This window comes from Mchenga conophoros, linkage group LG3, assembly GCF_057382185.1.
Source record: "Mchenga conophoros isolate Kocher_MC1m ecotype Shallow Benthic linkage group LG3, M_conophoros_male_GT1.1, whole genome shotgun sequence".
NCBI classification, from domain to species: Eukaryota; Metazoa; Chordata; class Actinopteri; order Cichliformes; family Cichlidae; genus Mchenga; species Mchenga conophoros.
Window position 1 is genome coordinate 21,468,232 of NC_140528.1, and position 27,824 is coordinate 21,496,055.

The 27,824-nt window shown below is 40.4% G+C and overlaps 2 protein-coding genes and 1 pseudogene across 2 annotated transcripts in view; all 3 read right to left on the reverse strand.

Annotated features, from left to right (window-relative positions):
* Positions 1-27,824, reverse strand: part of LOC146577658 (carboxy-terminal kinesin 2-like) — a 372,043-nt pseudogene that overhangs the window by 270,291 nt on the left and 73,928 nt on the right.
* LOC146577666 (protein NLRC3-like) overlaps positions 1-27,824 on the reverse strand; it is a 90,569-nt gene that overhangs the window by 20,487 nt on the left and 42,258 nt on the right. The window lies entirely within an intron of this gene.
* On the reverse strand, positions 8,252-14,233 carry LOC146577667 (uncharacterized). The gene is made up of 2 exons (XM_085255258.1): positions 13,583-14,233; positions 8,252-10,534 (listed from the first exon to the last, which is right to left on the reverse strand). The coding sequence occupies exon 2, from the start codon at positions 10,217-10,219 to the stop codon at positions 8,708-8,710; it is 1,512 nt and encodes a 503-aa protein (XP_085111384.1). The 5' UTR covers positions 10,220-10,534; positions 13,583-14,233; the 3' UTR covers positions 8,252-8,707.

Consider the following 27,824-nt stretch of genomic DNA (forward strand, 5'->3'; position numbering starts at 1 on the left):
GTCTCTCCCGGAACCTTTAAATGGTGTCTGGACCCCAGGGGAAACATTTGCCCAAACACCTTGAAGAGGACACAGGCAAGAAAGGTGAGTAATCATTAACTTACAAACACTTATTTGCACCACTTTTATCCCTAGATTTCACACACACGTTTGCATTAGTTTTCCTTACTGGTAAACCTTAATCACAATCTCAATCACCATTCTTCTCTCCTGACAGACAACCACCACATTCCTTGATGAGGAGCAGCTGTGCAGGATCTGAAATAAGGCTACCAACTGATTTTAAAATTCCCAATAAATAGACAATAAATATTTAAACTTCTTGTGTGCAAATCCATGCTTAAAGTGCAATGCTCATAAATTGCTTGATAAGGTGCTTTTAATAAAGTGAAAGGTGTGCTCTAAAGTGCTATACATATAATATAAATAAATACAGTCAAGTCTGTCCCGTATTCAGTAAGTGAAAATGAAATGAACAATAAAAGGTGAATCAAATGGACCATTACGGCAAGGCTGGGATGGTCAATTTGGTAAAGTAAATCCGTTGGGCATCTTTCTTTGCCTTTAGACAATAGTTCTGATGGCAAAAGAGCCAAACGGGACAGGCACAAAAAAAAAAAAAAATACAGTAAGGAGTCCTCTTACATTTCCTCCTCCCTCTCTTGAGCGCGAAGTGCTTCAGTCCTCTGTCATCCTAGATAAACAATCAGCAACCACATTTGACTTCCCTGGCCTATACTGGACCGTAAAGTCATAAAGCTGCAAAGACAAGTACCATCCTGCAATGCGGGCATTTGCATCCCTCATGCGGTTCAACCACTGGAGGGGACGATGATCAGTCTCCAGAGTGAAGTGACGTCCCAGAAGATAATACCTCAAGGCCTCAATAGCCCATTTCATGGCCAAGCACTCTTTCTCCACCGTCGAATACCTCGTCTTCCTGTCGAGTAGTTTCCGACTCAGAAACACCACAGGCCTTCTTTCACCATCCACCTCTTGCTGAAGGACAGCACCAAGGCCAACTCCTGAAGCATCAGTTTGCAAGATGAATGGCTTGTTGAAGTCTGGACTGTGTAGAACTGGATGTGTGCAAACTGCTTCCTTGAGGTCTCTGAATGCTTGCTCACAGTCTTCTGTCCAACGCACTTTGTTGGGGGCTGAGCCTTTTGTGAGGTCATTCAGTACAGTGGATCGCTCTGCAAAAGAAGGTATGAATTTCCGGTACCAGCCTACTAGACCCAGAAAACCTATCACCTTCCTTTTTGTTGTCGGAACTGGGAAGGACTGAATTGCTTCAATCTTTCCAACCTGCGGCTTTATCTTCCCAGAGCCAACTACAAAGCCCAAGTACTCCACTTCTCTCTTGGCTATGGAGCACTTCTTGGGATTGATAGTCAGTCCAGCCATTCTGATGGAGTGTAGCACCTTCTGTAGGTGAATGACATGCTCTTCCCAGGACTGGCTGTTCACCACCACGTCATCCAGATATGCTGCAGAGAATGCTGACACATCTCTCAGTACATGGTCCATTAATCGTTGGAATGTCGCTGGTGCACCTTGAAGCCCAAATGGCATGACTTTAAATTGGTACATACCAAAAGGAGTTTTGAAGGCTGTCAGCTCTCTCGCTTCTGGTGCCAAAGCCACTTGCCAGTATCCTTTACACATTGCTCAAACTCTTATAGCCTCTGGTGCCTCCACCTTATCATAAAAGCCTAAACATTCACATCCTTTCTCTCACACGGCACCTAAGCTACGACCTTGGCTCCCCGTTTATCTGCTCCTGCTGAGATGGGGCAGAAAACTCCAGTATGTTCTGTTCTCTTCTAATCAGACCAATAAGGTGATGACTTTCTGCAAACAGTATTTCTTATAACTCAGCAGTATAATGCATCATAAAACAATATCATTCATCCACAATAAATCAGCAGTCTAATGTAATGCAAATCAGTTTAACAAATGCAATAGTTATCATCTTCTTCTAATTCAGGAGAATGATGCAAACTAAAACTACATAATAATTCACAATCTTTAATTAGGGGTATAACATGGCATAAAATAATATTATAATCTAACAATTCCCCCTGATGAGCTCGTTAGAATAATGAGCTCACCAACACCCTATAATCCAGTGTCGCCGGGTTCATCTCTTCTCACTCCTGAGGCCCTTTGTCCCCCTGAGGGGCGAACCATATGTGAGATGACCTCTGTGTTTGCGCAGTTCAGATGCAAGAAAAACTATTATTCCAACAATAGCAGGTACAGATGACACTCCCCAGTTCTCCCACAGCTTTATTTTGGTGCTACCTTATACCCTTCCGACGTACTCAGACTAGAACCTCTGTCCAAGGAGCTTTTAGCCTTTATTTTATTGCTGCAGCTACCAGTGTCTTCCAGTTGGGTGATCCTCTGCTCTTCATTCTTCAACCTCAGGGGTTAGACAACCCTTCAGTCGTGGCACAGATCAGGGGATTATTCTGCCCCGATTTCAAACAACGATCTGTGTATCCTCCAGAAAAAGATCAGGAACGCGTCCCCCTTTTTGCCCAAGAGCCTCTCGAACTTCGTTGGTCTGGTGTTCCCGGATTTCCGCCAACCCCTTCATGGTTATTGCTGTGTTTATGGGATCCATCCTTTTGTGGTGACTAGCTGGAGCCCAAACGCCATGACACTTGGACCCAGTTGATGTCTCGGCAGTCACTGTGTCTGTCTCTGCTGCGGAGGATCCTCGCATATCTGTGACCTCGTCTGGTGTCTGTCCCTTTCTCTGTAAGAGACAGAAAACCAAAACACCTCTCTTCCTAACCCTAATAATCTAATGTTGTTATCTACTGACCTTCTAGTGATTCAGAATTGGTCTAAAACATTCAGAATGTCCCAGGGACTTATTCTAATCATATCCTATGTGTGTGTAAGCGTGTTTGCATTTAGCCCTCTGCACTCAAGGCATTTCCTACACTTTATCAGTCCGGACCATCACGCCGAACGAAGCTTATGACCTTCAAAAGGCCGAGTGCCAACTCATCATAAGCACATTTGCAAGGTGTGTCTGAAACTTATTGAAACCACTCTTTTTAACAAAAGATAAACAAATTAACAAATCTTCTAAACGCTATTCAGTTCATTTCAATGATTGATGCTTACACATGGAAATAATGATTTATGCTTCTCACTGATTCTCTACAAAAGACCGGAAACTTCTCGGGCCGCTATTAGCTTAAGCTTTACCATTCCTAAGTTATTAAAGACACAAATGAAGTTATAAAAATGTTCAAATAATCCTTGTTTGATGTTAAAACTCAACTTCCCCCCCCCCCTTTTTTTGACACATTCCAATGTGTCAAATCAACGGAGCTAGAACATTCAAAGAAAAGGTTAGGCAGCTACAAGGTTTCCCAGATTGTTAAGTTGATCTGCGTATGATGCTCTGACTCAAGTATATAATCTTAAATGAATGTCATTTAATTAACTGCCACTATTTAAAACTTAGCTTAAAGACATAATTGAATAAAAATCACAAAGAATAACATGATATCAATGTTATGTAAGCGCGTGCGGCCCTCTATGCTCGAAGTCACTCCACACCATAGATCAGCCAAACATCGCGTTGACTGTAGCTTTTAACCCTTATTAACTTGAGCACAACTCTATAATGAGCAACAAACTGCAATATGTCTGAAAATGATCATGGTTACACCTGCAATAGAAGATCGTATGATTATCCTGACACCTGTAAATAGAAAATTAACCTGCGGTTATAACAATCACTGGAACACAAATGTTAGTACAATGTCAAAAACTTCAATAAATGTTTAATGCAATGCTAGTTATATGATTCTGATGCAATAATAAAGCTGATGCCAAAATAAGAGTAAAACACCCCCTTTTATCCCGTTTCACTTGACACATAAACGTTTATAAATGCCTCTTTTAAATCTTATTTCCCCCTGATCTCCCCTTACTGACCACAGCAGGGGAAACTCCGCTATGAGTCAACCATGAATGCAGCTCACCTGATTCATCACTGAGCTCCACCGTCACTGGCGTCTGACAGGGTGGCGCTGCATACTCTTCCTTTAATGTCACTATTTTCAACCTGTTGATTAGAGTGCTTAAACCTGAAGTCGACTACGTCCACAACAAGTCAATACAGCTGTAAATGTGGCCAATTATCAATCTATTACCAATCAATAACAACAGATAAATTTTATTTTATGCATGCTTTCAGTCAACCACTCACCCAGAGGATCTCCAATCCCAGAAAATTCCTTCTCCTCAGTCAATGAGTCTGTCCTCCTTCCATGGCCTGGTAACTGGTCCATCCAGAGCCATATGATCTCAAAATATACATACAACAAGCAAAACCACACCTTGGTCACACCAACCCTTTTCCGCCCTGAAGATGTTCAACGCCATCTTAGTCTGGACTGTCAAAGGTGACTTTAACGCTGGCTGTTCCGACAATCCATTTTATAACATTTCCTGGTCAGATTCGCCAATCTCTGCACCAGGGTTTTAAACGTTTTGCCATCTTCATTAGTTTTTATTTTTATTTAGCTTCGACTCCAGATTTTCAATTTTTACCAGTTGTAATCAGTTTTTACCAATCAGTCGCTAGTTTAGTCTAGTTTTTATTTTCTGAACATCCTTAATTTCAGTTTAGTTTTGATTAGTTTCAGTTATAGTTTTAGTTGTGTTTTGCAAAAATTAAGTGTAACCAAATCCCAGTTCCATCATATCAATCATGCTCTTCCGCTTATCCTTGGGTATTGAGACTATTAACTCTTGCAGCACCGGGTGTTCCTAATTTTGGTTCAAGTGAATTGATAAACTTTTTGAAGGCGATTGACTCACACAATTATTTAGATGTCCCAGTCCTGTTGTCTCGGGACGCATCACGCTGCCTTATCTGGGGTTAGCTGTTTTCTGGGGATGCTGGTTAAGTGGGGGAGCTCTTCAAGGAGGGGGGGGGGGGGGGGTGCTCCCCCTGATGAGCTCTTCAAGGTAAGCTAGGTTAACCTTCTTGTGTGAGCTTTTCAAGTGCACTTCAAGGTTTGTGGGATTTTTAGTTTTATAAATGTCCCTCATAACCCCCTGATGACCCAGTAATTCATTTTTGCACACTGTAGTACACATTTAGTTTTTTTCTTGTAGCTCTCATACTCTACTTGCCACTCCTCTAAGTCCTGATGTTTCTTAGAGAGGACAACAGTACCTTTAAAATTATATCACATGTGTGGGGGTGTGGCCTTGCCAATTGTTTTCCCACCTTTTCAAAATGGCTGGCATGCCCACCAGCACATTTTAAGGAAGAAAGAAAGGTAAGCTTGATATTTACATTTAAAATGTTTTGTTAAACTCAGATTTTTATTAATTTTCAAAAAATAAACATCTAGTAAATAATTTGAGGGGTCTTTAAGAATTAGGCTTATTGAGTTTCACAGAGAACATGACTAATTTATTAATGTGTACTCTAGTGCACGTCGGGACTTTGTACTTATATTTATTTCACTTTTTCCTAGTAGACAACTCTTTGACAAAGGCAGAGAGAATTCTTAACAGAATAATTGAGCGAGATTCAAACAGAGATTTTTCAGAAGATGAGAGTCATGTGAGCCAGATAGGAGAGGGTGAGAACCCAGGAGGAGCCACACAAAGATTATCGAGATGCAGTGGCAGATGTAATAGAGAAAAACACAGGGCCACCTGAAATCTGTCGTCCTATCTGGTCCAAAACCAACATGTAGGAGAATCTGGAATTTTTGCTTTGAGTTAAAAATAAAATATGGGTAAAATGCAGGAATGATTTCCAGTATAGTAAAAAATAAGAGTCGCATTTATAGCTGAATCCATGACACCTGATTGTTTCTACACGATCACGTCTTTGCTGAAAGTTATCAATGATCTCAATGTGCAAAAAGAACTCCCACTATCTGGAGTTCAAGCTCCTCTTGGCTGAGAAACCAGGGACAAACATGTGAACAAGACCTGAATAATACCAGTAATGAAGAGTTCTCTCCAAAGATCAAGAAAAGGAGGCCCCAATCAGATGAGTGTGTAGCAAAATATGGTTCCCTCCACTTGCCTGAGATGGTTAACAGTCCAAAGCATTTCAGTTGTAGAATGGTTGGGTGCAACAGTAAAACATATGTGAGATGTGGGAAGTGCCAAATGTTGCTTTGTGTCTCCAAATAAAAAAAATCACAGTACTTCCTCAGATATCATAAATGAATTGATTTTTGTGAAATAGAAAGCCCAGTGCAATCACTTGTTCCTGAACCAATGGCTTACAGCTAGTGAAGTGTCAGTGACTTCTAAGTTGATCCCTGATCTACATTTTTATTATTATATTGTTATATAAATAAGTTTTAATATCCTGCTTACAACAAATTCAGTGGAGCTTTTAATTTTCTTAAATAGCTCTTGAATTTTGTTAGTTTCACATTCGTGATCAATGAACTCCCCTTGTGCACTGTAGTGCACATGTTGTAAAATTTAAATAAAATTGGTTAAAAACAATTTTGTTTTTGTAATGTGTTTTTTTTACCGTCCCAACACTTGATTTATCTGAAAAAGAAAAAAAGAAAAAGAAAAAAGGAAAATGCTTTTCCTTTTTTTCTTTTTTCTTCCTCCCTGGGTCTCAGGAGGACATTGTGTCTATCTTACTTTTAAATTGCTGACTATTTCAAGAAAGCACCCAAAAGACGGGGACCAGTGTTTATCATTGCATATCTCCATTTTGAGTGTGGCAAGTCTATCATTCCCCTGTTATTCATAGACCTCAGTGGAGGTTTTTGTTTTTTTGTTTTTTTTACCTCTATAAAAGTTAATTGACTCTTTACAGTGACCTGCTATGGTTAATAATAACCTGCTCCGTCATGAGTGGAATCAAACCTTTTCTTCACTTTAGCATTTAACATTCCCAACCATATAATATGATACATTAATCGAACTACAGCTACTAAAAACACAATTTTCTTAATGCAAACATCAGTAACTCAAAATTAGCAACCAAAGGGTTCAGTCTGCAGTTCACACTCATGTGAAGCTACAGCCTCCCCCCTTAGTCTCTATCATCCTTCTGTTCTTGCAAAAACAAAACAAAGCAAGACAAAACATCCACCCTTCTTTTACAGGCTGGGTGAATTGTTGTGGACATTCACTAATCCTAAAGTCGGTACCGTTTTTGCCCCAATATCAAGTCAGTTAAACTTTTAGTCGTCAGTCCGTCACAGTCCAGTCACATGCATACATCCACACACATTCATACCAGATATTGCTGATAATGGAGTCTCACGCTCAACCTATTCGAGCCTCCATCACCAGCAAGATGACGTCATCATTTTGAAGGAAACAGTTCCTTGTTTTTGGACTGGATTGACTCGCTGCAATCCTTTTAGGCTCGGGACTTCTCATTCGATCAGTGTCCCATATAAGTGAATTTCTCCCAAGCTCATTATAATCATGGAGAAAAATACTTTGCGACTGTTTTCAGTAAGAATATTTTATAGCGCTTTAAAGTTCAATCTCTCAGGCCTGGATTAAAGAGCTGATTTGTTAAATCAGGAACTCACAAAATACCAAAATATCACCACCGGTGGATCATACAGTGGGGCAAAAAAGTATTTAGTCAGCCACCGATTGTGCAAGTTCCCCCACTTAAAATGATGACAGAGGTCAGTAATTTGCACCAGAGGTACACTTCAACTGTGAGAGACAGAATGTGAAAAAAAAATCCATGAATTCACATGGTAGGATTTGTAAAGAATTTATTCGTAAATCAGGGTGGAAAATAAGTATTTGGTCAATAACAAAAATACAACTCAATACTCACCAAATACCAAACAGGTAAGGTGTAATTGAGCCATAGTGCTTGGTCTCTTTGTCCGATGTAAATCAATTGCAGTTAGAGGCTACATTAATTTTCTTTCTGTAAGCACTTATTGAAATCATCTGAGCACATTACAAGTACATATTTGCTTACTCTGTATGCTCAAATGTGACCCGTTATGGCCACTAGAAAAAAAGAGGAGGCCCGAAAAACAGGTGGGGGTCCTCCACCACCACCACTCACAGAGCCTGGCCACTTGGCTTCCACATTTGTGATAATGTTGGCAGCATCACATATGATCTTCACTGTTAAAGATATTCTATTATCAAAGTACTCAGATGCAATGAAATATCACTCAGACACTTAGAGCAGTTTTAAACGTGCACGGGTGAGAGACTCAGGGAGAGACTCACACACCTCCTTGGTGCAGTCTGGCTTTATTTATACACATTATGAAGCATACAAAAAAGGAAATATCATCCTTATCTTGTCAAGAAAACAGGTGTGGTTTATCAAAAAACTTCGTGTTCTCTACAAGGTTGTTTCTTACTCGTGGGTGGCGGTTTCCTGCTAGTGTGAAGGCAAACAGTGACAATGTGAAGGCAAAGACTGATAATGTGAAGGCAAGCAGTTTCCGTTATAAAGTAGGGAGCCAGCAATTAAAATATGCAGCTGGTTGAGTACAGAACAGAAATATAAACACTCTTAGCTGATTATTATATGAATAATAAAATCTTAGAAAGCAAAAATACTCTGACATTCCCTCCTGTTGTTTAGATTTCTTACATGACAGTACTGTTATTTTTGTCAGTTCATAACCTCTTGTCTAAACATTTTCGGTTTGAACGTCATAAAACAGTCCTGTGTTCAATTAAACTAAACATTACTGTATGGATCATCTTTCAAAATTTCTTCCATTTGAGACATCATCACATAAGCATTGATAGAAGTTGTCACCATGTTTGATACCATTTTCTTCAGACAGGGTACTACACATGTTGTGAAAACACATAACAGTAAAAGCAAAAATGCAATTCCAACAAGTCCTTTAATCAGTAGGGACTTCCATGAACCACCTAGTAACCATGTCAACCAATCATCAGTGCTTGTGACATAGTCTTGTTGTTCAGCATCTTTAATCTTTCTCAAGGTGTTCAAAGCGTCGGTCATGTTTTGTGAGTGTATGTTGTCTGGGATGTATGTACAACATGTAGTGTCAAACAATACACACAAACCTCCTTTTTCAGCTAGAATCATGTCTAGTGCGACTCTGTGTTGCATCACTACAATGCGTATTGCGTCGAGTTCTTCATTTTGCGCTTTGTTGATTTTCATTGAAGCATTTAGGAACAGTCCAAATCGATAGTCAAGTGTCTCGATCCTCAGCATGTTTTTCCCAACTCCTACCCAAGGGAACAAGGAGTGGAGGACTTTCTGACTATCAGTCCATAGTTTGAAGTTTTTGGGCACATCTGATCCATAGATTGAGTCATGTGGCATTACTTCAGTGACTTCAGCAACTTCACGTTTTGCTCTTGACGTGTGTGTCTCTGCTGTGATCTTGAAGGTGTGGTCTGAAATTAGTACTGGTGCACACAGACCGGTGGAGTTCGGTGGGAGCATGAAGTAGGTTTTAGGCCCGCAGGCCCAAGCGGCTCCCTGGACCCAGAAAGTTCCATTTTTGAAGGTGTGTATTCCTTTGGATTGGGTCAGGTCAAGTGTCTGTGTGCAGTTGCGGTTTCGTCCAAGTTTCCTGTTTCCATCGGAGAAGTTGAAACACATTGGGTGCTGTATGTCCGGCGGCAAAACTATGGCGAATGATTTGTTTTTTGTGTTGTTGGCTTTGACGTTTACCCAATGTTTTTCGTTGCAGGTGTAGTTCCAGTTCGTCAGATTGTAGGCACAAGGGGTTGTCTGTTCAATTAGAATACGTCGTTGTGAAAGTGGTTTCGTGACACGTTTGACGTCTGTGTCACTACACCATGGAATTAGGTCTTCTTTCTTTGTGCTTTGACCTTTTAGGGTCAGTCCTGTTGCCATCAAATCTCTGCGTGTGCAATTTCCAGTTGTTGCTTTGTTGAACACACACATCGCTTCGTCAAGTTCAGGTGCCTTTCCATATATTGTTGCGTGTACGGCTGTTGTTGGCATATGTGAACATACATAGCATTCCGTGCTGTTGTCGGTGCGTGTTCTATCATACACATATCTATACCACGCGTTGTTCATCCATGGGTGGTTATGGTCTTGGTTCAGGTCACGTAGATGCGAATTATCATGTGTCCATCTTTTTTGCAGGTGGTGTTGTTTATTTCCTCTCATCTGGGTGAGTGTTAGTAGGCTCACTAGGAGCGCAATGCTGGCCACTAGGAGGACAAGTGTCTTCATGATGACCAGGCACACCTAGACTTCTGGTGAGTAGACTATTGGCGAGAAGTAAAAAAGGGCGGGATATACCCAATCAGCCCTTCCCTTCACCAATAGATCACCTAGAAGCCAGGGGAGCCGGCGTCTAAGCATCTGGATTGTCACTCACTTTTTTACAGTGGCTGTGGTGGATCCAAGATGGTCTTTCTGCTATTTTGCAGGCGGTGGGTGTGGTAAGTAGGACTTGGTATGGGCCCTCCCACCTTGGTGAACTCCAATTCTTTCTCTGGAGTACTTTGATCAGGATCCAATCACCTGGTTGTAACCTGCAAGACACTGGAGAGAAATCACTCGGCAGTTGGTTGTTTAACACAATCTCTTTATTTTCAAACAGTTTAGTCATCCATTCTGCTAGGGTAGTTTCCCTTATTGATTTATTAATAGGTTCACTGGTAATTGGCAATGGAAACGCTCTCCCGTGGATGATTTCAAAAGGTGTAAGTTTCTGAGAACCTTGTGTTATTCTCATCCACATCTTTACTAGGCCTAGACATTCAGGCCATGGTCTTCCTGTTTCTTCCATGCATTTTCTTAATCTCTGTTTTATTGTGCCGTTAGTTCTTTCCACTAATCCTGCGCTTTGTGGGTGATATGCACAGTGATGTTTGATGCTAAATCCTAGAGCTTCAGAGACTTTGCTGATGATGTCATTAACAAAATGTGTTCCATTGTCTGACCTTATCAGACTGGGAATGCCATATGTGGGGATGAAGTGATTGCATAAACACTTTGCCACTGATATTGCATCTGCTCTTTTGACTGGATAGATTTCTGGCCATTTTGAAAATACATCTATAATTACTAGAGCATATCTTGATGCTTGGCATTCGTTAAGTTCAATAAAATCCATGTGGATTGTATGGAAAACTAGCCTCTCTTAGGTCTTAAGTTTCCTTGTGAGTTGTGTTGTTTTTTTTTTGTTTTTTATTTTTTGACAGAATAGGCATGTTCTTACAAATTATTCGCTAAAGTTTCAAAATTTATAGTGTGTATTGCATTGTTTATCTATACTATATCTCCCTCCTGTTTACACAGGTGTTTACCTCATGTGTCACTACAACCGCTGTCCTGTGTAATGACTCTGTTAATATAGGTTTTCCATCACAGACCATTAAGTCATCTTTCAGTTTACTCCACATTTCAGCCACTTGTTTTGTTCAGTGATTGTTGCAGCTTGTTGTTCGGTTTTTAGTACATCAAGTGGTATTTGTAGGCAGTAGTTGGTTTCTAGTAGCTCTGCCGATTGTTTGCAGCCTGTTTTGCTGCTTGTTCTGCAAAATTATTTCCTTTTGTGACAATATAATTGTCTTTTTGATGTGCTCCACATGTGCACAGTGCCAATTGTTTTGGCAAGGTGATCACTTCCAGCAAGATTTTTTTTTTTTTTTCTTCTCTATAGATGGAACATTACATTCTCACTTGAGGCATTTTTAGATAATTTCTAGTTTTTCAAAGAATTCACACATCTCACACATCTTACATATTTTAAACAAGTATTGTCACGAATTTGTTTCCAAATCAACAAAATAAAATAATCAAACAAAACCGAAAACATACATGAGTCAGGACCCAAAAAGAAAAATGCTGCTACTGAAACAGAGCAGACATGTGAGGGAAAACTGAGCTCACAGACAGCTGCATGTGTTGGCTTTTATGCAGCTTCTGCTCTAAAAACAAATAAATAAAAAATAAAAGAAAATGTGTAACATGCTCATCAACTTAGCGGTGTCCACATATTTAATTCAGCTTCACAATCCTGTAACTTTAGCTGTTGTCTACAGGGTTTGGCTTATTAGTTGTTACTATAGATGTGCTCTATATCTCAGTAATATTTTATCCAGGTTTTCAAGCATGTCAAGTGCCTCTATGCACCTAAGTAGTTTAGATATTTCCTTTATTTTCTTCATCTCCTATGTCATTATACTGAGTTTGAGCAAACCTTAAGCTTGATGCAGACTACTTCATAACAATTGTCCATCTCACATCATACTGACTAGGTTACTTCTTATTATTATCATCTTTTTCTTTCCATATAATAACAACAGTATATTACAACATTTTATCAGTGTATATAAAAGTGTATATTACTATACTACTACTGAGCCAATTTAATAGTTGGGATCATCTTACTCAGCAAACAGATAACTTAGAATTCATCCAATCTGTACAAATTTGCTTCTTCTCTGAACAGGTTTGTGCCTACTTTTTAGACTGGTCTTCTGTTTGCCTCATCTCAGATCCAACCTTCGGTCACTTTCATTCTTTCTGTTGCCTGTCTAACCAAGCAATTTATTATTATATATTTTATATTTTATTTTGTGTCCATCAAGGGCTTCGGGTGATCTGCAGCTTCACCTTTTCCCAAGCTGGAGACATTTACCTTTTCACACACTTTCCTTGGCTGACCAATGACACAGCCATGAACGTCTTGCCAACTATGTTTCATTGTTAATATAAGTTTACAGGTTGTTATCCTTCCTATTATTAGTTTCAATACATTAAAAATAAGTTCTAATGTAATTTTGTCTTTATTTATTTTATTTTTGTACTTCTTATATTTATATCTATTCGTTGAGGTCTGTTTCCAACCTTTTTAAACTACTTTGATCTCTAGTTTTCACTTAATAAGGGTTTTATCAGTCACTGCAGTTTGTCCGGTGCCTGGACATTTTTCTCTAGCCACTGCTCGTCAGCAGTGAGTTTTGTTGATTTATTACCCATTTTTCTTTCTTATTATTTTTATTAGCTCATAGATATATTTACGTTTACACACACACATACACACCCGTGGTGCTTTCTCTGGCACGAGGAATGGGAGAGGCTATTGACACGGCCTTCTACTTTCAAGCTAGCCTTGAAAGCGGTGTCAATTTTATGTGATGAAACACAACCTTTTCCCGTTCCACCAGAACTCGAGCAACCAACGGTAAACAATTCGGTGGAGTAGTTCAGCCTCCTTAATGTGCTGTAAAATCAACTTACTCCACCAACAAAACAGTAAAACAACAGATTATACGCGTAATGAGTTTTTTATTCTGGGCAACACTGTGTCTTTCTACATTGCTCCAAGCCCTCTTTCAGGCGAGCTGCTTCGTAACCTCTACGAGTCCTTTTTCAGACGAGAATGTTACTATCCTGTCGTATTTTGACATTAAACTTGCTCCGAGCCCTTTTTCAGGCGAGCTGTAACCTCTACCAGTCCTTTTTCAGACGAGAATGTTACTTAATTAATCTGTCATACATTGACGGGAAACTATTTAATGTACAGACCACAGGTTGCCTCAGTCGTTTTGCGCAAGATGTGAGTGAGTGCTAAATATTCACCTGAGTTATTGTGTGGTTGCTTTGGTTTCCTTCATCAACCCCTGAAGTCGTGGACCTCTTATAAGAACGCTGGCCAGAACCCGAACGTCACGTCTCTGGACTTTATCCTCTGCCTGGAGAGGAGTCGACAGCGTGGGCTTCTCACGACGTCAGGACTTGACGAAGGTCTCCTATTGGAGCATTGAAAAAATATCAATGTCCAATCCGGCTCGAAGGACCAATTAAATGTTAAAGATATTCTATTATCAAAGTACTCAGATGCAATGAAATATCACTCAGACACTTAGAGCAGTTTTAAACGTGCACGGGTGAGAGACTCAGGGAGAGACTCACACACCTCCTTGGTGCAGTCTGGCTTTATTTATACACATTATGAAGCATACAAAAAAGGAAATATCATCCTTATCTTGTCAAGAAAACAGGTGTGGTTTATCAAAAAACTTCGTGTTCTCTACAAGGTTGTTTCTTACTCGTGGGTGGCGGTTTCCTGCTAGTGTGAAGGCAAACAGTGACAATGTGAAGGCAAAGACTGATAATGTGAAGGCAAGCAGTTTCCGTTATAAAGTAGGGAGCCAGCAATTAAAATATGCAGCTGGTTGAGTACAGAACAGAAATATAAACACTCTTAGCTGATTATTATATGAATAATAAAATCTTAGAAAGCAAAAATACTCTGACATTCACAGTGCAGAGAACACAAATTAGCATCCATTACTATAATGAAATAATTTGTTAGTTTGAAATGCTACAGGGAACTATGTACCTGTACATTAATGCTGTGGAACGACTTCCTGTTCACATAGTCTCCTTCATTTACTGAAGGAGCAATGATTGGAATGTGAGTGCCATCTATACAGCCAATCACGCCTGGGAACCGTGAAAATAAATGTAAAATTTAAGTAGTAGTTCAAGTATCACCACATCATAAATTAAGTTTCGTTCATCCTGCTACCTGCAATTTTGTGGCATCCCTCTTTGATAAATCTTGTGGGTCTATGACCGGGGAACACCACACACGAGTACAGGAGACGTTTCAGTGCAACTGTAACATTCCTGACTGCCCGACAGACGGTAGCCTTGGAAACGTGCTCAGCGTCACCAATATAATACAGAAAGCTCCCGTTTGCAAAAAACCGAAGTGCAATACAAATAATATGTACAGAACTGAGAGAATGTCCACGATGTGTCACATGAGCAATATTAGGCCTGAGGATGTTATTCAAATAACTTATAGATTGTGCTGAAAAACGGTAACGTTCACACAGGAAATCATCAGGAAATGATAAAATGTCCGAACGCGCTCTAATCACTCTCTCCCGGCGGAGAGCTCTGCGGAGAATTTGGGCTTCAACATCTACTGGCTCTTCAAGGAAGGAGCACGCCATGTCTGACACTTCCTACAGTCAGGTTTCCGACACAGAGGCGGAGAACGTCAGGGTTAGTTGAAGTAAACCTGCTAGGGGGCAGGTTAGCTTCACGGAGTGTGTCGTCATAGTAACTCACTCAGGATTAATCAAAACTTGCTTTGTGAAACCAAAAACCCAGAGTTTTCGTTAACTCAGGGTATACTTACTCAGAGTTTGCACTAAACCGGCTTCCTGAAATAGGGCCCAGATCTAAATCCAATCAAGAATCTGTGGCAAAATCTGAAAACTGCTGTTCACAAACGCTGCCCATCTAATCTGACTGAGCTGGAGCTGTTTTGCAAAGAAGAATGGGCAAAGATTTCAGTCTGTAGATGTGCAAAGCTGGTAGAGACATAAGGCAAACCGGATTATAAGGAGCACTGTCGATTTCCAGAAAAATCAAAGGACTGATTTTTAGAGTGCCTTATTTTCCGAAAAGCACAGTAATAACATAATAACAACGGCCCGCTAGCATGCTCTTGGTTGCTGAGGGCTATGCTGTGGCTGAGCTGCAAGATTAACTCTGCAAAACCAACTTTCATCAAGTAACAGGGCTCTAGAGTGCAACCAATTTGGTCGCAAATGCGAATCCGTGTAAATGAGAGCAGGTACACTGATTCCACACAAAGACGTAAACACAGAACGGACCGACGCATCAGAATCAACTTTGTCTTTCTCGGCTTTCTCACCCGACGGCTCGTAGACGGACACGCTGTCGGAGCTTAGCGATCCTGATGCGTCCGGTCCGCGCTGCGATTACGTCTTCTTGCGCTGATTCTGAGCTGCAGGTTTTGTCTCTCCAACCAAAATTCACAGAGCCAGCAGCAAAAGAAGCAGCAAACTGCGCTTCACATTTGATCAATGTCATTAATTTTGCTGTTTTGCTTCCACGACTATTAAAATCACACTCCATGCACAGCTAGCTCTCTCTCTATCTCTCTCTGTACTTCAAGAACAGTTTCCCGTCTCCAATCTCTGTTTTCTGTATTATTCATGCGCTTATTACCCACCAGTCTACCGTTGTTTTTTCCCTGCTAATATTAGCATCACACGGCACAGCTTCTGTATCACGTGGTATAAGGCTCCGCCCTTGTCATTTGTTGAGCAGGAAGAGTGAGCACTTGGTTTCATGCAGAGTACGTCCCGGATCAAAATGCGGTACAATCGTCGTCGTCTTTTTCTTTTTCTTTCTTTTAAATCGTCATTTGGAAATGAGATCGCAAATAAGTTTGAATCGAGATCGCGATTTTCTAACGATTAATCGTGCAGCCCTAATCCTATTAGTCGACTAATCACAAAAATAATCGGTGACTAGTCGACTATCAAAATAATCGTTTGTGGCAGCCCTAATGCACACAGGGAAAAGTTAGAGAGGAAAAGAGAGAGCAGGAAATTACTCTTACTCTTAGGACGTATATGGCCCAACAGGCCTCGCGATACAGATGAGCTACATCCTCCTGGAAAGCAGCTGCCAATACAGTCTCCCCCATCTGCTGGAAGGCAGATGCTTCAAAACAGAGTGAGAAGTAAAGAGAGAGGGAAGGAACTCAAACAAATTAACACTATATTTTATCTTTAATAATCATATATATTGCTTTACCAAAACAGCTTGTTTTTGTGTTTTTTAAACTACCATCTCTCTTAAACCAACTTGAATTGAACAGTGAGCACAGCCACTAAGTTCTATGTAACAAAAATACAGGGATGGAAATAAAGAAATAAAGAACCTTGAACCTTGATGGGAGGGAGGGAGACGGTACCTGCACTGACGTTTAAAAAGAAAGAATAGGAGGAGGAGGGGTGGAGGTGGTGGAGCTCTCCGACAGGGGGAAAACTGAGATTTCAGTAAAGCTCAGTCCAAAGCACTTTCCTAATGATTTCCCTGTAACATTAGTCCTCGAGGTCCCCGTCACAGCAGACTACTGTGAGTGCCACCAGACAGTTAATGAGACAAAAACGAGACGCTCTTACAGCCAGGAGGATGCTTCCAGATGACGCTTGATTAATTTGATTGATTATCTGTGAATAAGTCTTGAGCCTCTCCTCAGTTCTTTATATTTTGCCTGTACTGAGCCAGATGTTCTTTTTCTTTCTTTAGACTTTCTGAAGGTCATTTAAAGTTTTTCTTTGGACATTAACTGCTTTTTCACCCATTTTCAGTCCAGTCCTTGTACCTGATCGCTTTCAGAGCGATATTTTTGTTTTTTGGGGGGGTTAAACCACTTAACCTAACTCAAGGGGACAAACCCGAGTTGTCAAATACAATACAAAACACACAACTTAGCAAAGAACCAATTTTAAATTTTATCTTTAGGGACTTTGTTACTAGCAACCTGTCACAGAAACACACTATTTAATTTCTTTGGATTGGGAAAGTAGAAGACAGAAAAAAAGGGGACAAGCTGAAAAATCTATCTACAGAGGAGGAACAGTACCTGAAAGTCATGTCAAAAAAAATTCAGCAAACACCTGACACAGGACCTGAAAGATGCACTTGGTCCTTCAGTTGATCCATCTAGTGTTCACCAAAGCCTCATCTCATGGTGTCAGTGAAGGGTGGCTGTCAAGAAGCCATTATTAAGGAAGGGAACAGGGAGAAAAGGCTGAGGGATGCCAAATTACACAAGAACTGGACTGAAAATCAGTAGCAGCAGGTCTGATGGAGTGATGAACCAAAATTTGACAGTTCTGGTTCAAATTGTGGTAATATGTCTACAACCACCTGTAAACTACTGTACAGCTCTGCCATAGTTTGGGTCTGCATTTCAGCCAGGGTGTTGGATTTCGTCAAAATTGATGGAATTATGAAAAGTACCACCAGACTTTGATGCACCATGCAATACCATCTGGAAAGCGTCTGATCGGCAGCAGCTTACTAAACACATCGAAACACCATCATTCATGGACTGACCTGAGCCGTGTGGGATCATCTCGGCAGAGAATGGAACAAAACGGCAGCTGATATCGAAAGAAGAGCTCTGAATGTCCTTAAAGAAGCTCGGAGAACTATTCCTGAAGACTACTTAAAGGAATTCCAAAGAAATGTGCCTAAGAGAGTTCAGGGCGTGCTGAAGATAAAGATGCTCAAGCTCATTACCTCATTATATCAACTCTGTTTTTGCCTTTTATATTGTATTTTCATGTAAACTTTTCAAATTTAAACTGTTGCACCCGTTTCCCATTACCCAGCAAGTTATATCTTAGAATTAAGGTGTGGCTCAAACTTTTGCACAGTCCTACATTTCCCATCTATAAAATGATTTGACACCTGATAAACCTTTAAAAGCACTGACCTGCCTCTCCAACTCTCTGTTTTAAACAACACGCACTTACCAGCAGTTGTGTTGCGTTTTCGTCAGGTTAGTGGCTCAGACCTAAAACAGCCCAACATTATCTCTAATTCAGGTCTGGACCCAAGCTGACCCATTAAAGTACGTGGTACTCCTTTTATTTGTACTTGTGTACTCAGGCATAAATTAGACTTTTCAGGTACAAACTAAATAACACAAAGAGGAGCTTATGAATAAGAATGAAACTGAGAGGCCCACTGCAAGAAGATACACACCCAAGTGCTGAGATTGTAAAGATGAAAAGTGAGCAGAGGAAAACGAGCGTTTCAGGACAACCAGGCGGTTTCCTCTTCTTCCCATCTGGCAGCCTCACAGCGGGGAGTTATGAGGTAGCCCCAACCTACCTCACATCTCCCCGCTGTGCAAGAACGAGCTCAGCAACACAAGCATCCTCTCTCTTTCGCGAGTGCATACGTGCACATCTACAGTGCTGCATGCCAATGAACCCATTTTCTTGGAGCACCTACACAAGCTGCAATCTACAGATCGTGTTTCACAGCGCTACAGCGAGAGGCAAACACCTCCCTCTGTTTGTGCTTCATTCTAGCTTCGCCCTTCTCTTCCCAACCACACACACCAACACCTTCCTCTTGTGAATTTTATTTTAATCCTTAACATAAAGACAGCTATAAATTAGGATAATCAAACTTGATTTATTACCTCCTGCACCCCCCCCCCCCCCCCCCCCCCACTGTGTGTTCAACAGGAAGCTAAAGACTGGTGCTGTTAAAGTGTTCAAAAAACAGCAGGAGCTCGGTGTGAGGCTACAGTGGGCCAAAAAACACAAGATGACCTCCAGCAAGGACAAAATGTATCTGGACGTCTCTGTGAGCATCTGTCTCACTGTGTAAGTGTAGCACAGTGTCTGTGTGTGCATGGCTGGGCAACAGAGACAGCACAACTGAAAGCCAGCACTCAGACGAGGACCCGGTGCATCGTCTGTCTCATCTCAGCCAGTTTACTTACAAACTCTTTAAGTTTGAATTTTAAAGCCGACAATGTGCACAGGGCAGTGATATTTAAAATGAAGGTAAACTATTCCAATCTCTGCAGCCCCAATTGTGTATCTCACACACACACACACACAGTCCTGAATTCATTACTGAAGTCTCATCCAGACGTTCAATGTGCTGTGTAATTAAATTGAGACGTGGGGTCAAAATTCCCACCTAGATTGAGTGAGATGAAATAGAAATCGGCTCTCCTCTAACTGACTTTATAGAAATAATTACATAAGCTGCATTTATAACTGTTATTAAATAACAGCAGCACACGAGAACTGAAGTGTAATCCCAGCACATTTCGCTTCGCTTGCACTGATTCTTTAGAGATGACGACCGTGGTGGGTAATTAAGGGCAAACAATATACAAGTGGCGTGAAAAATGGAGGCTGCATTACCTTTCCAAAGCTTCCTTTCCCGATGGCCCGCAGTATCTGGAAGTGGTCAAAGTTCACTGTGGAGAAAATGAGAAGCAGTTAGTGAGAACGTGTCAGTTTGAGCTGAGCTATAAAACAGGGAACATGACATGTACAGCACTGTGCAAAAGTCTTGAGCCATCCCTCATTTGCTTCCAGGGATCCGGACTTCCCTGTAATCTTTAAAGTGGTATTAAGGAATAGCTCTCCAGGCTTTTTAAAGTGTTTCTGATTTTTAATCCAGGGCTTGTATTTGACCACTTTTTGTCTGTTAAGACCCTTCACACTAATCTCTGAAACATTCAAACATAAACAGACACCTAAGTCACGGAAAGGACCAGAAAACTTAACAAAGAACCAATTTTAAATTGTATCTGTACACATTCACTTGCAGCCTATTGCAAAAAAACAAAAGCCCACATCATTTGTTCTCACTTCTTTAGTTGAAGAATGCAGTTAATAACACCGTTAACACAGACTGACCTGGCAAAACACGAAAAAATAAGGGGGTGGTTCAAGACTTTTGCTCGGTACTGTATGAGAAATGGAAATGTGCACTTCACAATGTATCGCTGCACTTCGGCAGTACTGTGAAGATTAAATGTTTTTTCCTTCCCAATGCATGTGAAAGGTTAAGACTTACATCTCCAAATGTACTGGAACTGATTTGAACCAGAGGACTCAGCCACACTGTTACTATGTACTGCATAAACACGTTTACCGATGAAGGTAAATCAGACGCTGTCCTGACTGTGTGGCTAAATTTTGTGCTGAAAGCATCAAATCAATTGAATATGATTAACTTGCTATGAGAGGTTTTTACTCCAAGTGTGACTTTTTCTGGGTTCATACACCTTTCAGGGTCAAATTCAAGCACTTTGTGAGCACGTTTAATGTCCATTTTCAACATTTTCCAGCACATTACCATAAAAAGGATGCATATTTCACTTCGCATCACCTGAATAAGACCACGTGAAAGGCCAAATTAATAAGTCTTCTCATCAGATATTGATGCTTCTTTCTTATGTGACACAAAAAACAGGAGGAGACAGATCTTTGCTTGTGTTGTTTTTTAAGTTCATTCATTCAAAACTAACTGTAAGACGCTTAACTACATTGCAGTCTGTGTTATTGTTGTAGACCTAATTATCACCTTTAAAGTGTTTGTGCTAATAACATCATGTAGAGTAAGACAGGCATAGAGAACAGCACTGACTGGGAGAGGCTTTGAACAGATGACATACTCAGATCAATTCAACACTTTAGACTTTAAAAATGCACAAGCGTCTTTCAAAAACCCATTTATTTAATCTATCATCATTGATATTATTATGTACAGTTATAATGTACTGTTCATCTCCCTTAAATAAACAGGCAGCCTTAAAGTGTGAAATAGTCACTTGTCTACTGTCTCAGTGGCTGATAGTGCCCCACAGGCCTCAATGTCAGCTTGAAGCCATCATGTTTCAATTGTTTAATGAGAAACAGATTTTGAATGAAAGCGAGGAAACTTCGGTAGCACAAAAAAGTGCCTATTCTTTGTTCCCATATGGTTCAGTCATATTACCGTCATTTCCCCCTAAGCTGTTCCCAAAGACACCAGGTTAATACTTGAAAAGGCTGCAGCGATACACAAAAATATCATCAATATTCTGTTTACTTGGTGACAACGTCGCTTTTAGCCTTCAATCAGAAAGCCTGACGTTGGCTAGTTAAGCATCGGGCTAACGTTTAACGCTTTCACTTGAGGGAAGTAACTCGTATTATTTCAGACGTTTTCTGACTCTAAATGTTCTTTTCTCATTTCTTAGGGTTTTCTAATTTACAATTAAAACATTTTCAGCTTTTTTCCAACTTCTTCTTCTGTGTAACCTTCAGCTTTTAGCAGTTCAGCACTGTTGTTTTCAGGTTAAATTCGGTTTTTTTTTCTATCTCATTCAAGATTTTTAACTTAAATTCAGTAATTAATTCATTTCAGTGCATACATTCAGATTCAAGCATTCACACTGCAGTTTCTTCAGAAAATGCACTTTCTAGTTTCTCATTTTTGTCACCGAAAAGGGTGTCTGTGTTACTTCTTGTCTTATATATATTGTCTCTGTTTTCCTCTGTCCTTTGTCAGTGTCTGTTCACCTACCCCTGTGTCTCCATATTCCCAGTGTTCAAGGTTTCCGAGTGTTTTCCCAGTTTAGGTTTTCATGGTTGGTTCTGTTTGCTACTCAGCCAGAATAAACAGCTCGCTCTTTTTAAAAGTAGGCTCCAGAATGGATGATGGCATGTTCGCATGTCTTTATGCAACACTGAGTGTGCTGAACTAAAGGTAGGCCTAGTTTCATTTTCATGGTCATTATTATCATGACAATGATTACGCCTTATTCTGATTATTTCTCCCTTTTGGAGATGTAACATTTACATGAGGGGTGTAGGAACATTTCCCCCTAAATATTTTTAGATACATTTTTGTTGAAGTCACTGTTTTTGTCGTATTGATGATGCAGCTAGAATAAGTGCTTTTAAATAAAAGAATAACCATTCAAAGTGCTCAGTGGTGAAACTGTAACTCTTTCAGAGTTTGACAGCTGGACAAGTGATGCCGTATTTAAAGAAACATGAGATGAGTGCAGCATATTATCTGAACAGAGATCATTCAATGAGCAAGAATAAACACTGAAAGAGAAACACTTCACTGTTGATTATCATATGAAGTCTAATAAAAGCTGTTAATCTGTTAATATCCTGCTAATCTGCATACAGCAAATACAGAACATGCGACTTTAAAGCATCCAGCAAAGTGATAACTGTCCTCTGCCCACTAAGTAGTGACTCTACAAAAGATTATTTTCAATATCATCTTTATATTATATTTAGTTATTCTCCAGCGCAACAATGTAAGGAGCTCTGTGATTGGTTAGGAAAGGACAGACTGGCCACCTCGATTTTTCTTCACTGCACATTGATCCATAGCTTTGCTCTGTAAAGGCTAACAAAGTGCTTGTGCTTTACAAAGACATTCAGCGTCGGTATTCACTCTTTTAAAATGCCACTGAACACTGGAGTGAAATGGAGCCCTGATCCTCAGAGTTTTATTGTTGCTAACATTTCTTATAGATAGCACAGATAGTGCCCCACTGCAGTAATCACTCATGTCTAGATATTCCTGTTAAAAAGGAGTTTTTCCTCCCCACTGTAACATGGCAAACATAGCAAACGGATAATCCAGCTGAAGCTTCAGACAGCCGTCAGACAGTGAAACACTGCCATCTGCTGGACTCGAATAACAAAGACGCTGCTTTGACGGGTGAGGGAGTTTCAACAAGTCTGCAACGACTCAAGCATCAAACTACAGAACTATTCTAGCGGACATGGTGCTCTAATGACTGCTTCATTAACGCAGCTCAGAAAGGATCAAACATATCAATAAATCATAAAACACAAAACGTCTCTTATTGCCCAGGGCTCAGGAAGTGAGTGTGTTCCTTATAGCCCAACACGTTCTCACTCCCAACTCGTCAAACGTGTGACGCATGGTCAGGCTCCCTCTGCTTCACTTATGGACCATATGGACCACCAGGTAAGACCATTTAAACGGACAGCATTTATAGAATGACTATTAAAAGTCTGCGAGTGTCAGTAATGTTAATGTGGTTATGTTAGTAATACACCGAGTGCTAATATAACAGCTTTAAGATGCATTTGTAGATGTTATTACGTGTTTTACCGTCTTTATGGTGCTAGCTTAAAGTTACGGTGTAAACGTTAGCTTATATTGGAGGAAAGCTGTTACTGTTTAAACGATGTTAGCACAGAAATATTAGCTTCTGTCATGACTGATGAAGTTACTAGTTAATAAAGTTTCCAGTAAAGTGTTTAATCGCAGCCACAGACTGACAGCAAATATCTCGATTAGCTTCAGTGCATCTGTAATAAATATGTGCAAGTTTCAGTGCTTCGTTTAAACTGTATGATACTTATACTGACCCAGGGTCAGTGTAAAATACAATCCTAGCTGTGTGAACAAAGCCTGGCTGCTTTAATCCTGCATGACAAACCTCAGGATGCAGGTTATTATTACTCTTTCCTGCTGGCACACCTGTCACACCTGAGAGTCAGCTAGAAACTCACAGTGACGTGGACATCATGCAAAGACTGCCAGACTCTGTAATACTGCAAATGATCAGTGACTCGGGTTATCACTAAACTTTAAACGGCACCTCTGTGTCTCTGTGTGCTGAACATCTAGGATTGAGTCAGGCTGCATTGACTGTGGGACTTTAATGTGTTAAAAGCAGGTTGAAGACGGCTCAGAAACATTTGAAGATTAAAATTTAGCATTATGGCTGCTGGTGGTTTGTAAAGCCTCTACTCAGCTGTATTTTTGTTACTAATTTATGTTTGTTGTTGTTTAACACAGATTTCAGAAGAGCAAATATGCTTAATAGTTTAACTAGATTTCATTTGTCAGTGTGGGACTGCTGAGTCACCTGAAGAACTCATTTCATTCATTCTCCACATGATGTTCATTTACAGAAATGTTTCACAGGAACTGATTTCTCCCAAAGGGTGAACTAGTGTGTTTCCATAGATTACCTCTGTATGAATGTACTTCTTAAATGAAGGCAAGTGTTTGTCCTTTTTTGTTCCTCAGGTACAGTACGTGATATCAAGGGCAGGCGGTCATCACTGGGGGTAGACAAGAAGCAGACGTACTTCCAAGAGGGAGCTGCAGTGAGGTCAGAGGTCAGAATCTGAAACAGCTCAGGTTTATATTTTAGAGGTTATAAAAAATCAAAATGTATTATTTAAAGAAACCTTTAAATAATAGTCATAATTATGATTATTATAAGAAATATCAAACATTTAAGTGGATTTTCTGTTACACATATCGTGTTAGCCCTGCAATAAACTGGCAGCCTGTCTTTGTCCTGTATCAGCTGGGATAGGCTTCATCCTCCTGCAACCCTGAATTGGATACATTGTATTCCAATTATGTAATCTGATCATTTACAAACTCAAGGTATCTAATCAAAATGTAAGTGATGCCGCCCTTGACAGACAGGGAGATTTTATTCCTCAAAGACCATCATCCAGTCGAAGTACTAGTTGCCACGTGGTCAGTGTTCTCACAACCATTGATTTTATCTCACAACTTGTTTTCACCAAAGAATTTCAGTAAGTAAATATTCTTCAATCTCTTTTTCCCCCCAGTGTCTGCAGATCTGCATCAGTGTCCACGTGAAGAACCTAGTTATGTTGCCAGTGTCAACCCAACAAAAGGTACTTTACCTTCTTGTATATATTGTGATTCCTTTACTTTTATATTTGTTGTTATAGTTGAGTTAGGCAGGGCTTTTGTGCAGTCCTAAGAAACATACTGCCTAGAGTGTTTTTCACTTTGTGGAAGAGTTTCTTTATTTTTTTTCTGTTAGTGTGTGGAACTGAGGTGCTTCGTCAGGAGCTCCTTCAGTTGTTGGAGGATGGAGAAGAGGACGCAGCCATGACTTGTGAGACGTTGTCTGAGTCAGCTGCTACTCACTGGGCGATCAGAAACATGGTGTCCTTGCTAAAGTGGAAAGAGGCCAGGCCTTGTCTTATAGACAATATGTTAGCTACTCTGGATCCACAGTCACACCGTGTGTGTCAGTGTGGCAAACAAGTAGTTGTGAGGTGTCTGGACTGCCTGCCTCTTCCATTCCTTTGTGCTGACTGTGATATTGCAGTTCACACACGCTTTGTCCTGCACAGCAGAGAGGCAGTAACAGGAGGGTTTTTGCAGCCTTCATCAGAGTTTCACAATCCAATAGGTACGGTTTTTAAGTCTTATGCATTTATTGCTATGTACTATGAGTGTGTGCTGTTATTGTATATTTATTGTGTATCATTTAATTTCCAATTCTTTTTATATATATTGTGTGTTTTTAATGTAAGTTCGGCTGTTGCCTGTGCAAAGACCAGACTGTGTGACTGCCCAGCAGGTAACGTTGAGGTTTCACCCGGTGCAATTGTGGCTCTTGTAACCATAAATGGTAAGTTGCTCTTTTGTCACACAGTACATACACAATAGATGTGTTTGCAGGTTTTATTGCAAATTGTACATTGCTACATTGTTTTGAATTACCCTCGGCCCGCAGTATATGTGGGCACCTGTCAAAGGTCATTTGGATTTACCAGACCGCTTTGAAAACAACATGGGAAAAAATGAATGTCTTTGTTGAGCCATGACTGGATTTCTCCTTATCCTTCCTAAAGGCCGTTATAACCTTGCACTGCCAGTGGTGAGCTGCACCAGCTGTGGCCTAATGTGGTCCCCCTCAGTTAAGGACTTCCAGGGTGGTGGATATTGGCCTGGCACCTTAAATTTCTGCACCCTGTTTTCAATGGATGTCTTTCAGTCTTTCTATGACATTAAGAAGCTGCAGCAGGGATGTCACTTAAGGCCTTTGTCAAAGTGCTGGATGAACGAACAGCCCATTTTGGAAGGGTGAGTTTCTAAATTTGTCAAGTTTAAGGAAATTGTGCAAATCAATGTCCGTGAATATTCTGTTGTTTGTCCTCTACTTAAAAGACTGGCCGAATATCAGCTGATGCCTTCAGCAAAAGTTTCTTGGAGTGGAGTGCTGTAAAGTGTGAGGTGGACAGGATGTGCAAGGAGCCATGCTTTAGCTGCCCTGCCTGCACTCCAGACATGCTCGCCATCTCAGTTGATGGAAACTGCAAGCTTTATCGCTTTCAATCAAATGCAAGGTACGTTATGCATTGTGTACATAAATCAAATATGGATTTGTACAAAAATTGTATTTTGATGTTTCTTTTCAAACAACTGTCACCGTGTTCGTTCAGCACTTCAGAGCAGGGGAACTTTGAAGGTGTCTTCATTGAGAAAGATGAGGAAGTTGCTGAGTTTGTGAAATACATCCAGAGACACACAAATGATGTAAGATACACATATATATCAGTGCTGTCAGCGTTAATCTTGTTAAAATGACGTTAACGCCATAACCATATACTCATACGTGTGTGTGTGTGGATACATATTTGGATGGGTGGATATTTATTTTGTTTTTCTCTTGGTGTTGTCGTAATACTATTTACTTGACTTTATCTTAATGTGTACTTCATTTTGAGTAGCTCACACTTGGATGTGCGAGGTATACTGCAGCTTGTAGTCTTGGATACGTTTAAGACATTTTGTTATAAGGTTGAATGAATTCAGCAGTCATGTATTGTGACCTCCTTTCTATAGATCAAATGGGGAGGTGCGTTTCAGGATGGGGCCGGTTCTACAGTTGGAGAAGAGGTGGAACAAGTAAACAGTTTCCTGTCTAGGGCGGCCATCACAACGAAGTACATGTCTAAAGCAGGTGTGTGTCTGTGTGTGAGATTCCACTCAGTCTCCTGCTCATTCATTCTTATTTGTATACTAACTGAAATGCAGGGCGAACAGACATGCTGAGCCTCCTGGCTTTGGGCTGGAACAAAAGGAAAGTGGAACAACTGGGCCGCACTTTGAGCCAGAGATATCTAAAGGTCATTTTTTCAACACCCATTTTAATGTGTGTGGTAATGGGGGGGAAACACCAGTACTCTAAAAATGTCCATATGAATGACATTTATTAATGTATTCTTAGATCATAAGGATCTTTAGAGAACAAGTGGAGAGCCTGAATGCGAGCAGAAATGAGCTGGGTGTGGATGACGACACACTGCAGCAGTGGGCTGAAGGTGAGTCTCAATATAATGCACTCGTGTATAACAACAGGACCCACCATGGCCTCATTAAAGAACTTAGAGTTAAGATCTTTCTGACAGTGTCAACAAACAATGAAAAAATAAGCTTGTAAAAGCAGAATTGATGGCAGAGTTGTTGCGTTTGATCAAATTGGATTGGACCTGGGTTGAAGTGATGTCGTACTAGTTGGTTTTATAAAGCTGAACACCAACATACTTGTTATCTCATGATAATGCAGCACATGAAGGCTCCAGATGTCTTATAATGAATATCATCAAGTCAGTGATTACAGAGTCCACTGTAGTTTGGTGACTGTTACTCATCCTGTGTTCTGATTAATATT

What these genes read in the sequence shown, in the direction of transcription:
- LOC146577667 (XM_085255258.1), bottom strand. Translation starts at nt 10,219, where the DNA reads ATGAAGACACTTGTCCTCCTAGTGGCCAGCATTGCGCTCCTAGTGAGC.